The sequence below is a fragment of the Idiotropiscis lumnitzeri genome, chromosome 12, assembly GCF_059441095.1.
Source record: "Idiotropiscis lumnitzeri isolate Australia: NSW breed Sydney's pygmy pipehorse chromosome 12, RoL_Ilum_1.0, whole genome shotgun sequence".
NCBI lineage: Eukaryota > Metazoa > Chordata > Actinopteri > Syngnathiformes > Syngnathidae > Idiotropiscis > Idiotropiscis lumnitzeri.
The window spans coordinates 13,260,496-13,273,949 of record NC_142402.1 but is presented as its reverse complement, the minus strand read 5'-3'; the positions used below and the strand labels follow the sequence as shown (position 1 = coordinate 13,273,949).

At 39.0% G+C, this 13,454-nt stretch overlaps 1 protein-coding gene across 1 annotated transcript in view; it reads right to left on the bottom strand.

Moving 5' to 3' along the window:
• Positions 1 to 12,163, bottom strand: part of LOC148326005 (myomegalin-like) — a 40,787-nt gene extending 28,624 nt beyond the window's left edge. The window contains exons 1-7 of the mRNA XM_088310428.1: positions 11,889 to 12,163; positions 9,654 to 9,700; positions 9,505 to 9,572; positions 6,089 to 6,199; positions 1,834 to 1,910; positions 429 to 552; positions 183 to 340 (exon numbers count right to left, since the gene is read on the bottom strand). Of these exons, the coding sequence (XP_088166554.1) occupies positions 183 to 340; positions 429 to 552; positions 1,834 to 1,910; positions 6,089 to 6,199; positions 9,505 to 9,572; positions 9,654 to 9,700; positions 11,889 to 11,929 (626 nt within the window). The 5' untranslated portion in view covers positions 11,930 to 12,163. The remainder of the gene's footprint in view (positions 1 to 182; positions 341 to 428; positions 553 to 1,833; positions 1,911 to 6,088; positions 6,200 to 9,504; positions 9,573 to 9,653; positions 9,701 to 11,888) is intronic.
• Positions 12,164 to 13,454: the final 1,291 nt, after the last annotated feature.

Sequence of the window (13,454 nt, the reverse complement as noted above, 5' to 3'; positions counted from 1 at the left end):
TTTCATGTATACTGTTTGATCAGCCTAAAGTGATAATATAGGGAATATATGAAGAAAGACAAAAACTTCCAGTTTTGGATTTTTTTGTTGTTGTTGGTGTCAATGTCAATGAAGCGTTTGACGTAATTAAGTAATGTCATCCAAAGCCCCTACGATATCCTCGTTAATGTGTTTTTTTTCACCTGTCTTTATTGGTGTCGGATGAAGGCATGACGTTGTGAGGCCTCTCATCCACAGTGGTACCTTCCATAGTGGCATCTTTGGAGAGGTTGCAAGTGTGGGCGTGTGACCCAGTTAACGAGGCCGACCTTACTGCCTCATTGCGTGCTAACTGGGCCTCCTGGAAAAATTAAGAGGCAGAAGCAGCCGTGGGTGAATGCAGCCGTGTCGTCGTGTATGCGACGGAGTTTGTGAGGACGCCAATTTACCTCCTGCAGGAACTGTATCTTGGTCTCGAGCACTTGTTGCATTTGTTCGATCTCCTGCTGCCTCTCATGACACCGTCTCTGTACCTCCTCCTCATTGTGGCTGGTCAAGCACTCTGCTGTTGTTCTGTCAAAGTTTAAGAAAAGACGGTCAGGCTTTTGGAGGGTTCCTGTGTCAACATGGGCATGATGTCGGTTTTAGTCTGAGTTAAAAAAAAAATATGAAGAAACATGATGACATCATTATGTCGTCAGCTACGGTTATTAACGGAGATCCGTCATCGCTCCACTTATAGCGGAGCTAATATTAATCAAGTAGCCGCACCCGTCACGTAAGGCTTTTATTGAAAAGGTATACCCAAGCACATATGTTGGTCACAAACTTCTATTTTTATACAGCAGTATATATACTCCATGGACATGTTATTAGGCACGCCAGCACAATCTATCTACAGTACATGGATATATATTAGAAGAGGCGCTCAGTACAACATATATATTGAGCAACATATTGTTAATGAAAAAAAAAAAAAAAGTACTTTTGACAATAAGGTTTTTTTCCCCCCATTCTATTTTACTGCATTCCAAATGAAAGGTCAGTTCAAAAACAAAAAAAAAATGTAAAAAAAAAAAATTATTGGAAATAAGATGCCCTGTTTTTTTTCACATGACATCTCCAATTTCCCCTCAAAACACTTCAGGTTGAGCATCTGCCTACCTCACATTATCAGTCAACGCAACACTCCCAAAATTCCCGCTCCCAGAATGGCACACGCCACACTGTCGCCACTGAGTCCCATTCTGGAACTTTGTCTGCATTCATACTTGGCTCGCGACAGCACATGCAACAGCTCAGATAACTTGGATATTTTGAACCCGTATGAGTAATGCACACATCTCTAAATCTACGATGCATAAGTGAAATGATCTCCTCACGTGTTGAGCATATACGACGAATATGGACAAGAGCATAGTCTACAAAATCCAGTTTTAACCATCAAAGGACGGCTTTCTTCTGAGAAACTGATGTTGTTCAAATCCTTTGGCATGGCAACCACCAATATAAATTTGGGTGTACTTCAAATATTCTGGCCGGGTCTTACCATAGGCATGATCTCATAGATATTTACAGATGCGGTGACAAAACTGTAAAACACATGAGGTGACAACAGTATCTTAAATAGTGAGCAGTTTGGATGTTAAAAACGCTCCAGCACACATTGGCTTCGGATGAACTTTTCAACTATTAATGTCTAGAACCTATAAATACCTAAAAGATCCATCTGTAGTAGCAAAATTAATGAATTTTCTATTGATTCCGTTCAATGTACATAATATTTGCTTAATGGAATGAAACCTATTCTACTTTAGTGGCCTTGCAAGCTACGTGGCGTGAGTGTGAACTTACAGAGCTTTGTCCAGAAGCTGCTGTTTTTCTTGGAGCTCCTGCTTCAAGCTCTCCACTTCCACCTTCAGCTCGATGTTCTGCAACAAATAAAAGCACAAATTCTATTCATGAAGCCTTCATTGGGAAACCACAGCAATTTCTACGGAATTATTAGATCGATCATCAACAAGTTCACTTATTTGATATTGGTCATTTGTGAACAATAAGGAATATCCTCTCAATAATTGATATGAAGTCATCTAAATCTAAGACTGTCGCTGCCATGCGATCACTTCCTAATCTCTCCATCTGCAGAGTGAATCAGAGCTCGTAGGTATTGTGTATCATCAGTTCAGAACCCGACTGTGTGGTCAAGGTTGGTATATTTAGAGCAGGAGAATTCACAGCAGCTCACATACTTAACCCTACTAGGAAAAGGTTAAACTCTACAGTTTGTTTACCTGCCTTGTTCCGTTAGACCAAGGGTGTCCAAAGTCCGCCTCATGGGCCACATCAAGACCACAGCTCAGCTTTTAGCGGCCCGTAAGAGATTCAATTTAATACGGGTGCATAAAGCTTGCTATTTTGGGCACTAGGTGGCGCTGGTCAAACAAGGGAGGAGAAATAACTCAAAGAAAAGGGGTGGCACAGGTGTGGAATATAACAAGCAAGTATGAGAATGTTTGAGATGCGGTCAGTGAAGTCTAGTATGCAAGAATGTATTATGTAAATAGAGGACAGCAGATGACTGGTAGCTTGCAACGGCAACTCAAGTTTTTATGAGCCACACGGCAAGCAAAGTCATCTTATCGTTTGTGCGTTGAAAAATCTTTCTCGCAGAATAACTAAATAATAAAGTGTCTTATTGTCTCAGTAATGTCACAATAATCATACACAGTGGTGGTGAGAGTGACCCAACTTTTCGAGGTTTAACCTGTCATTCGGACTATTTTTTTGCTTTCAACTCAACTCACTTCACAAAGAGGAGGAGTTTGACAGATAGAGAGCAATTGATCAAAAAAGGTTTTGTCATGTTGTCTTGGGGTTGCAGCCGCCCAATAGTTGGCAAGCAGACTAACCTCTCTCCAAACAACCTTGCCATTTTTTTTTAATTGATTTATTTATTTTCGTCCACAGCAGGACTCAAGCCATCTTCCACTTCCAAAGCTCTTTGGTTTTCATCTAACTAGTACTTTATGTCGTCTCCACAGGCAAAAGCAAATTTTAAAACAGAGTGTAGACATTCAGCGCGAATAATGATGTGCCAAAGAATTATTTTTCCCCATTCTGGACCTCAAGATCTATATTTGACATCAAATGAACTCTCATTGATTCAAGATGTGCCATCAGATTCATGCTCATCGATTGTCCACTTCCTTGTTTGGCCTTTTTTGGTAATAGTTGCTATGTTTTTTAGTAAATACAAATATGGTACTGTATGTAATACTGTATTAACAACAAACACCTTAAATACAGACTGTATTATTGGTTACGCTACAAACCCACATTAATCAAGCCTGTGATCAAAGAAAATATTTATGCTGACATATACAAGTATAGATCTAATACAAGAATGTCAGGGGTCTTCTGACAGGTTTAATAATCTTTCTCATCACTGTTCAAGAAATAGCATGTCACAGTTTGAACATTTACAGTAGATTTGTAGTCATTTAATGCTGGGTAAAGCAGCAAAGTAAGTTTTCAGCTTGATCACATTTTTTGCTCATGATCAGCGAATCTGATGAAAAAAAAAACAAATATTAAAAATAAATAAATAAATAATCTATGAATTGATTCTGATATATGATAATTCCAATTTGGTTAAGCAGTTATTCACCCAGGACATGTACTCAATATTTCTAAATCATTATCAATCATTCTTTAAAGAATCAAATCTAACAATCTCGAATATTCTTATTCCCATTATGTAATGAGTCACCTCAGCAGTGATGATAATAAAACACGTTGCAGTGAGGAATGTGTATTAGTTCGTGTCAACAACATGGCCAAAGTCTTAAAAACGGCTCTATATATAGACAACCGTCAGGCTACACCTGCTATTTTGGCCCCTGTTGGCCATTCAGTCCTCAGCAACAAACTCCTCGAATAAATCAGGCGCCGAGGGACGTGACTACATTTACACATTGAAACAAACTCGCCTTATTCGCACAGATTACATTCTTGCAGTCAGAGAGATGGATTTTGGAAGCGGACACAAACGACTATTTCCTCACAAGTTGTCAAATCGATAAGACAAACATACTGCTCTGTGTCTCCTGTCATATGGACTCCCGTGCAACTGCATGTGCGTTGACTTGAGCTAAAAATAGAGTTTCAAAGCATTCAGAGGGATCGGTATGTACCCACCTAAACTGTCCTGGGTTTCACTGAACTGTTTAGACAGCGGGCAGCGAGCCCTCGCTCTTGACGCCCTGCCCACAGCAACACCCCAAAGCAGCGCTCACGTATGGAGCAACGATTTAGTCGCCAATCACAAAGCGATGAAACCGATAAGAGTGAAGATAAAGGATTTTAATCTCACCGGGTGAATATACTGGACTGACATTCAATCTGGCCACTTCTGGTATGCACTCGTAACGGTAAGGATAGTCACTCAAGTTTGCATCTAAAATACACTTGTACATTTTCCAAAATAATAATGGGAAATAATTATATAATAAAGTAGAAACTGTCAAGTGCAGTCCTGCCCACTTTGGGCCGGAACGCACAGATGGAAAAAAATAAAGAAATAAATTGCAGTTGACGCAAGTCAAGATGCTAAATATCTCAGTCGCATTATGGTAAGACGGTAAAACACACAGGCTAGCGAAGTGAATAATGATAACACGTCATATTAAGCGGCGAGCGCCACCCCGCCCAAAAGGTTGGAGACCACTGCTGTAAACTACGGGAAACTTTTTTTTTTAAAGACAACATCAGCAACAAAATTAAGTAAATCTGCATGATTTCTTTTCATTGTTGAGCAACTCTTCAGCTTGATCATATTGTTTTTGCTTACATTCAGTGAAGCAGCTAAAAAAAAATAATAATAATTCACGATTTAGCAAATCAAAATTAACTCTTGGAAAGAAAAAATCAATCCATTAATTGATTAGTTAAGTTGCTCAGAAAATAATTCATTCACTGATGCCCATGGAAATTCATTTAGAGATTCAAGCGATACTAATGGGCCGCAGATATTACAAACATCACGTGACAAAAGGATGCTGTATGTGTTACTGAATTAGGATGAATTTAAATTTTAGGAAAACTGAAAAAAAATTACACCTTCGCAGAAATTTGCAGCCCTGACAATTTCTTTTTAAACCCATGATCAATCCTCCCCAAAAAGTAACGACCGATTAATAGGGCTGGGTATTGATTCAAATTTCCAAAATTGATTCGATTTGATACACTAGGCCCCGATTCGATTCGATTTTTGATTTCACGATTCCTTTCGATTTTTGATTCAATCATTGATTTCACGCAGTACCAATTTTATTTTTGAATTGGATGACATGCTCAGAAGAACCAATGCCGCAATTAGTACAAACTGCTTGCTGGAACGAGGTGTATTCCCTCTAATCTCGTTGCACACTTGAGTACAATGACAATAAAGGGATTTCTGATTTCAGATTCTGATTTCCTCTGAAGAGTAGTATTAGTAAAAATTTAAATATTTACAGTAAGAATTTAAGCCAATGCACATTAATCATGTACGTTTGATTTCACATGACCTGATCGAAATAAAATCTGCCTTGTTGGTGCCGACTTCAGTGCTTCCGCCATTTTGTTTTGATACGCTACTTTCACATAGTGACAAGATTTCACGCTCCATGTACATTTCTGGGGGAAAAAACATTAAAAGTATCAATATATGGTTTTATAATCCCTATCAGGCTATGAAAAGGAAAATCACTCAATACATCGATATTTTTTAAACCCAGCCCTCTTAAGCGCAAACCATTCCATTTTCAAGCAACTACGCAATTCAAGAGTCAATTTTTATTTTATAATTAATCATTTATATTTTGTGAACACCAAAATGTTGATCCAAGCCATTTGCACGCAACATGGAAGCTAAAGTCCCTGAGCAAAATGTTAACAGCCTCACATCCTTCTCAAAGACGACGTCTCTATAAACAACACATGCAGTTGATGAGGAGGACAGCTGAGCCAACAAATTGGAGCTTGCTCACAGATCATCTGTGGTCATTTTTTTTTTTTTTGGGCGCCAGTCTCAACGGCAGGGAAACACATCTTCATCCTCACTCACCGTTCGATAGACATCCTCGCTGCTCTCCTCGTACTTCTGTTGAATTCTCTCCTCCAGGAAGTAGATGCGCAGCTTGAGACTGAAGTTCTCCTTCTTCAGATCGTTCAGGTGCTGTGACAAAGTGCGGTAGCCGTTAGACATGACCGTCAAAGAGCGCTGTCGCTGCTTGACATGTCCGGTACAAGTCAGAAATAAAAAGTCCTCCTCAGCGTCTCCATGTCACGCCATATCAAAGGACGTGTGCCTCGTTTCCAGGCTTCTAATCGTGACAAATGCCGCCAAGGTTGGGCCTCTTACACCCCATTCACAAAATCACACACTTCTAAACAAATAAATAACACACACAAAAATCTATGAGAGTATTTGAGGCGCAGAGGGCATCTTTGCGGCCTGAGTGGTCACGGATGCGTCCATGTCGGCTTCATGGTGTGATCTGAGAGCGAGGGGATGGCATTGGGGCTTATTTTACAGGAGCGCACATCCCTGGAATCTCAGACTGCCAAGGGAATTGGGTGGAAGTGGAGGGGAGGAAGGGGGGGGGTGAACACACCAAAGGGGGGAGGAAAGACACTCTGGGTTAACAGGCACTTGTGATGATGATGAGAAGTCTCACCCTCCTGCAAAAAAAACAAAACAGGAGCTGACACACACACACACGCAAGGACAAATGCTATATCATTTTGTAACCTTTCGTTGAAGCGTTTCATTATGTATTGGAGTTGGGGATTTTTTTCAAATCTATTTCTGTACAGTGTAACCATGGGTCATCGTGGGAGTCATGTTTTAATCAATGATTTTTTTGCAGTATACAGTTGTGCCTTGATTTATGAGTATAATTTATTTCTTGACCACATTCTTAACTTGAAGCACTCATATCACAAAACATCTTTCATGAACGTAATGAATGTAAAATGCTATCACCCTGTTGCAGCCATCCCCAAAAACATGTTTTCAATTGCAAAAATAGCACAGGATGGAACTTCATCAAAAAAATTCCCAAAATGCACATATTGACAACCAGGGGGCAGTATAATACAATCATAGATATAATACTTGTACACTTTGACTTGATGGTGTACCACTAAGAACAGAACTGCAGCGTCGATATTGGTAGATGTTTTCACAGAGGAAAAGAAATACGTCTGTGATGATTGTTATATTGTCTGTCTAAATGTTGCGCTGCACCTTTTGTGTTTGGATAATTGTTACAAAAGGAACTATCGATGCTAGTTTTGTTAGCCAGTCAATAGAAATTGGAATTGTGTGGCCTCTCTTTTGAAGAATTGTTCACTAATAGCCAAATTTCTGCGTTGTGAAGTTCATCGCAACCATCTAACACTTGGAAAAAAAATTTTATATGGTGTATTTTTTTATTTTTTTACTTAACAGAAAGCTTTCCTCATTCTCTCATTATTTTTAAGACGGCAGATAAGTGAAAACAATTTAACAAAACCACTTTTCAACATAAATTCTACTCTAATATTCAATAAGCTTCAGTTTTGACTAATAGTCATCCGGTGCAATGGGTTATTTACAAACGCGGGAATACATCACTACTTCCTGTTCCGGATGCGATCACTGAGTGTGTCCATTAAAGTGTCATATTACACACCGTCATTCAATCATTCAGAGCAAAATGGGTCAGACGCCAAACTTAGTGTCTGCATGGATTTCGGATGACATCATGTGCTCACACAAATCTAAAATCATCACACACACAGTGAATAATGAAGTAGGATTTTGTGAAGACAAGTGCCCGTGGTGAATCCAACATCACTGACCTGTAATTCCAATATGTGTAAAGGTCAAGTCCCAACAATTTAATCCACGGGGTGCTGGACATGACAAATGTAAAAAATATTCAGGATGCAGTTCATTTATCATTCTGACGATAATAAATTTATTTTGGATCAGATTGTAAAGACTAATCAGGCTCAATCACAGAAATCGACAACATTTCAAACATATTCCCATGCGTTTTTACCACGAGCCCACTGTGTTTCACAACTCTTTAAATGCAATATTTACATGAATGAAACCATTTTTACTGTAGTTTATGTATCTGATTTTTTTCAAATAACTTCATACTCAATTTGATAGTTAATGACTAAGCATGTATTTGTTGTATATTTCATTATAAATACAAGCTGTGAATTTGGAACTGGCAACCTAATCATTTTTTGAACATGAGGTTACATTCTGCCCCCTGTGTTGACATTCTGCCAGCAAATATGAACAATGTTAGGACTATTTGTCTATATGTGCACTGAACTAAGCATAATAATCATGCAGAGTTGAGATGAGAAAATCTGGGCCACGGTGAAGCCTTGAGGGAGAAACCAGGAAGTTCCATTAAGGGTGTTTTCCAAGTGATGCCCTCAGCTGTAGGTGATCTCATTTCCATCCAGAATGAAAAGCGTAACTTACTGTATATATTTTGGTTAATATCGTAGTTATAGATGTTACAAAAGCAACTTTTCCAATCAGGCAGTACACAATACATGCCTGCATGTTGATATTGTCATAAATAAACTAAATATCCTATATTGTGTTCAAATTACAACATAAATTAAGATCTGGTGAAGAAATATACAGTATAATCAATCACATTAAAATGAAATATCTAAACATAATTTATGAAGATTAAATTACGACTTAACTCATTCACTGCCAGCCCAGGGAAGATGAATGTATTTTTTGGTGTATATATCCGAATGAGTTAATCAACTTTAACTAAAAAGTTTTTTTGTAATTGCTATGATGGTCACTAAATACAGCGACAAGTTGTCAACAATGAAGGCAAGTCGCCACTCTTGTTTTCTTCCACTGCTGACGCGTGCTCATTAAAATCTAAGCAGAACATACTTGAGATATTATTTTGACCACTACAAGGGCCTTTCAGAGACTGTGGCCTGACTTTGCCCAAATGTGCTGTAAATCTAAAAAAAAAAATCCATGAGGTCAATGGGTGGGGGAAAAATTGACCAGACAACAACCTCTGGCACTCATTTGAGAAACACACCAAAATCATTACGTAAGCCCCGGACTATAACACTCTGTGTCAGTATGAATAAGCAATTTTGCCGGCCTTCACAAAAATGACAATGGAAACACACATCTATGATTCAACTTTCCCAAAATAGTCAAATTGTATGCCGTACATCGAGACATGTAATCTTGTAATCACACATTCGACCACAAGACAGCAATATAGAGCACACTGTCCCCAGATCACAACAGTCAAGTAAAAATGCTACGAAACAATGCTGCCATTTTCACAAGCGTTGGGAAGCATGCTGCAAACGTCAAACATTAAAATCATTTTCTAAATAAGCACGTCAAAACATTATTAAAACTGCAGGTTTGATAAGAAATATGCAATAATTAAGTAATATACAAAGTATAGAGATATATACCTGCTCGAATTGCTTTAGAGTGTGAGGCTGAAGAGGAGGAGTGTTGTCTGCTTCGTCTCGACACACATCTAAAAATAGGTTTGAGTTAGAAATAAAAAATTGCCTTTTTTACTAGATGTGGTCCGATAGGAACTGAAGGTCAGGCCTACCTATCACGGTGCCTGTGACTTTGGGTGATGCTTCCTCCTCCACAACACTGCAGAGAAAAAGATTCCACTTTCAGACAGTAACTCGGATAGAAATACAGGGCCAGTCAAAGGTTTGGAAACACGCTTTAATCTGAAATTTTTCAGTTATTAAACATTCCCTGTGTTGTAGATTAATTTTTAAAGAAAGGCTTCATTCAATTTACATGCCTAGCTTGATTGGTAGCAATGAATTAATCTAGCTTGGAAACATGCTTAAGAGCTGAAAAATACACCTTCATATGGATATGTTTCACTTTTAGGGTAACATTTTCAACACATGGGCACATCCATGTTGGGGGCAATTTACTGCTGGACAATAGATACACATCAGACAATGGGGAGGCCACAAAGAAAAACAATGGCATAATTCACTGCAAAAAAAATTATGTTATTCCACATTTTTTACAAAAAGTGCCAAAAGCAAGTTTTGTCAAACTCCCAGTGTGCGCAAAGACGTGCAGACAAGCAACACATGTTCAGCGAACATTTTCCGGGACAAGGAGTGATTGACAGTTGGATCTGAGACACGTCACACAGGTGATATCAAAACCCTTTCATGTAAAATTATGATAACCTACGACGAGACTTTGAGGGGGGATTTTTGAATAGGTGTCGACTGTGACAAACACCGTCCCGGAATGAGTTAAAAACCAACGCCTTTAACAAACAGGAAGAAGAAGATGAGCTTAACTGTTCAAGGGTGGAGCTGCATTCTTTAAAACCTCCACCAACCCTGGCGTAGGTTAGGCGTTATGTCCATAATACACGCAAACACATACAACCATTCGCACTCACAATCACACGGTAAACAAAACATCGTTACCCAAAACAGAATGTTTTATAATTAGGATTCTTTAAAGAAGGCACCTTTTGTCCAGATAATAGCTTTGCACACCTTGTTATTTTCTCAGACAGCTTTATGATGTGGATGACGCTTTATGAGCTAGAATGATTTTCAGTTCACAGCTTGTACGTTGGTTCAAGAGTTGATGACTTAAATTTCTTGACCTCTAAATGTGTTGGAGACTGTTAAAATATCAATAAGGAATACCAATGTGTGTTCCAAAATTCGTTTTTTGTTGTGTTTTTTTCAAAAACAATTATTATGCTATGTGGCCAACAATATATAGTGGTTGACTTAATTGGTGTGATGCAGTTTTGTGTCAATTATAGATTTACAGCTAATTAAATTTGAAAACTATTTGACCTTGAATACGACGTTTGATTGCAATTAATCATGAATCATGATGGAAATCTTAATGTTTAATAGTTGGGTGGGACTCTGAAAAATCTAGCAACTTCAATTGTTAAATAAAATAAATCTTTGCTATCTGCCCATTTTGAGCAGGAAATAAAACCTTGAAACAATTGTTTCCACGACATGTCATTTGCACCTCAATGAAGCATTGTGTTGGTGGGGATTGTCGTTAATTAGCTCATGAAGGACACCCAGCAGGGAACATTTGGAGGGGTGAGAGGCAAAAAGCAGCCTTGCAAATCAATAGTGTACTGAGCTAACTAGCATGCTAGCATAGTGCTAAAAATACACCAACATTAAAGTAGCACCATCCTGGCATACAACACACGCAGGCCTAAAGCTCCCAAATGCTCTTGTCCCCAGCCATACATGGCACATTCCTAAAAACAGCTGAAAACGACAAGACAGTTGCAGCATGCCACAGCTTAAAAGTTGACCACATGAGCAGACTAGTTGTTCGCATCCCGCATTGTTGTGCTTGAGCCAGACAATCACAATGAAACGACACTATTGTTTTTTTTTACGTGTCACACTGCAGTATGTTAAGAATTTAAATGTTAATCACCAACGGTTCCTATTTTGTTAACATCATGTAGTGTTTATTGTACATCTCATGGCACTTGTGTTGTTTTTCCCGTTACTTTTTTTTTTTGCTGCTTCCTTGCATGTTAGTCAAAATGGGCCACCAATTGTACATCTAATATTAGTGTGGACATGGCAGCGGGAAAAATGACGAATATGCAGATGGTTGCCGGCCCCGGCGCTTTTTAGGACAATCGGCTTTGCAATTTGACAATAACCATGTTCCAAACACCTAAAGGAATTCCTAAAAGAGCTAAAAAAATAAATCTTGGCTAATTGGCGTGTTGCGTTCAAACACCACCGTTTCCCCTTTGCGCAGCATTATCTCAGAAAAAAGAAAAGAAAAAGCACCTCACCTCTCACACTCGCCCCACATCGGCGATGAACTCCGATCCATACAAGTACAGTAATTCCTTTGCAATCAATGTGCGTCCATGTCGCCTCTAAAGCACACCGTCTTCTTGAAACATGGTTATCTTTTCATAGGTGTGAGGAGCAGAGTGGAGTGTGTCGACTGGAGCAGGAGGAGGAGGAGGTGGCGGCGGCGTGTGCGCGCGCGCCCTCCGTGGAGCAGAAAACGTGACACAAAAGAGGGAGCACTCTGCACCGAAGAGCTCGTCTATTGCAGCAGAACGAACTGGACAAGGACAGCAGGGCTGTTGCGTTTGTAGTCGCAGGACAATTATAAAACGCCGTGTAACCATTTCGATATCCTTGATATCCGCGTACTAGTGTGTTCTTTGTCCTTAGGTCTAGTCGTAAGATAATTCGACAGAGTCGATTTTATGGGAAAAGTGGGTGAAAAAATTTTTACCAATAAGACAGCATTCTACTAGTGCTACCTGATTGTTCTACCAGTGCGTTGAATTGTCTTACTTGTGAGTGTACTAGTACATAATGGACCTTAAACTTGATATCAAGGATAGAGAATGCACAAACGGCTTTCCATTCAAAGCCATTTACGCATTTATTCAATATCCTTGATGTCGTCTCAAGATTGTACTAGTAGGCTAAAATTGGCACTAGTACAGACACACTAGTGCAGGGAAAAAAATCTCTCTTCAGGTCTTACTGAGAAGCCAAAAGCAAGGGCGGAGTTATGTGGTGGCCAGGGATGGCCATGGCCAGCCCTTGTCATTTTTCAGTTACTTTCACATAGATGCAGCTTTCTTAGCCTGCTTTGTACTCTGCCACCGTTTTTATATGAACTGCATATTTCGACCTAGGAATACATGTCATATTGATCCGAATCCAAATGCCAAAAGCGCCCGTTTTAAATAAACAATATTTTAGTCTTATCATCAACATCTATTAAAATTATTTTTTTGCATCATAGCAAGCAAACAGCATGTCTGAGAAGTCATCAGGAACAAGATTGAGAATTCTGAATAATTAAGAAATAAAGATAAAGATGTCCTTTATTAGTCCCACAATGGGGAAATTTGAGGTGTTACAGCAGCAAGGATATAGATCACACAGAGTCGGCGGCGTAATGTAGCCGTTAATGTATAACATTAGCAGCAGACGTTCATAAAAAGCATGCAAATATACACAGTATAAACGTATCTAAGTGTAAGGAAACACTCCTAATGCCTGTCCATTATACAGAGGGGGAAACGCTGTAATGCTAAAAAATACTGAATGATAGAAAATACTGCAATGATAAAAATATTGCAATGGTAAAAGTACTGTAATGGTAAGAGTACTGAAATGATAGAAAATACTGCAATGTTTGTGTAGTTGCGCTTTTTAGATTTCAACGAATGAGTCATTGATCGCCGTGTTCAAAATTGTGTTGACAATCTGTGACAATCGATCACTCTGATTGTTAGCGGGCGAATCAGTGCACTGGTATCTTATCTAGTGAATTAAGCTTAACAAAAAATTGCTTTTCGGATTTGTTCCTGCTTGATTATGAGTGT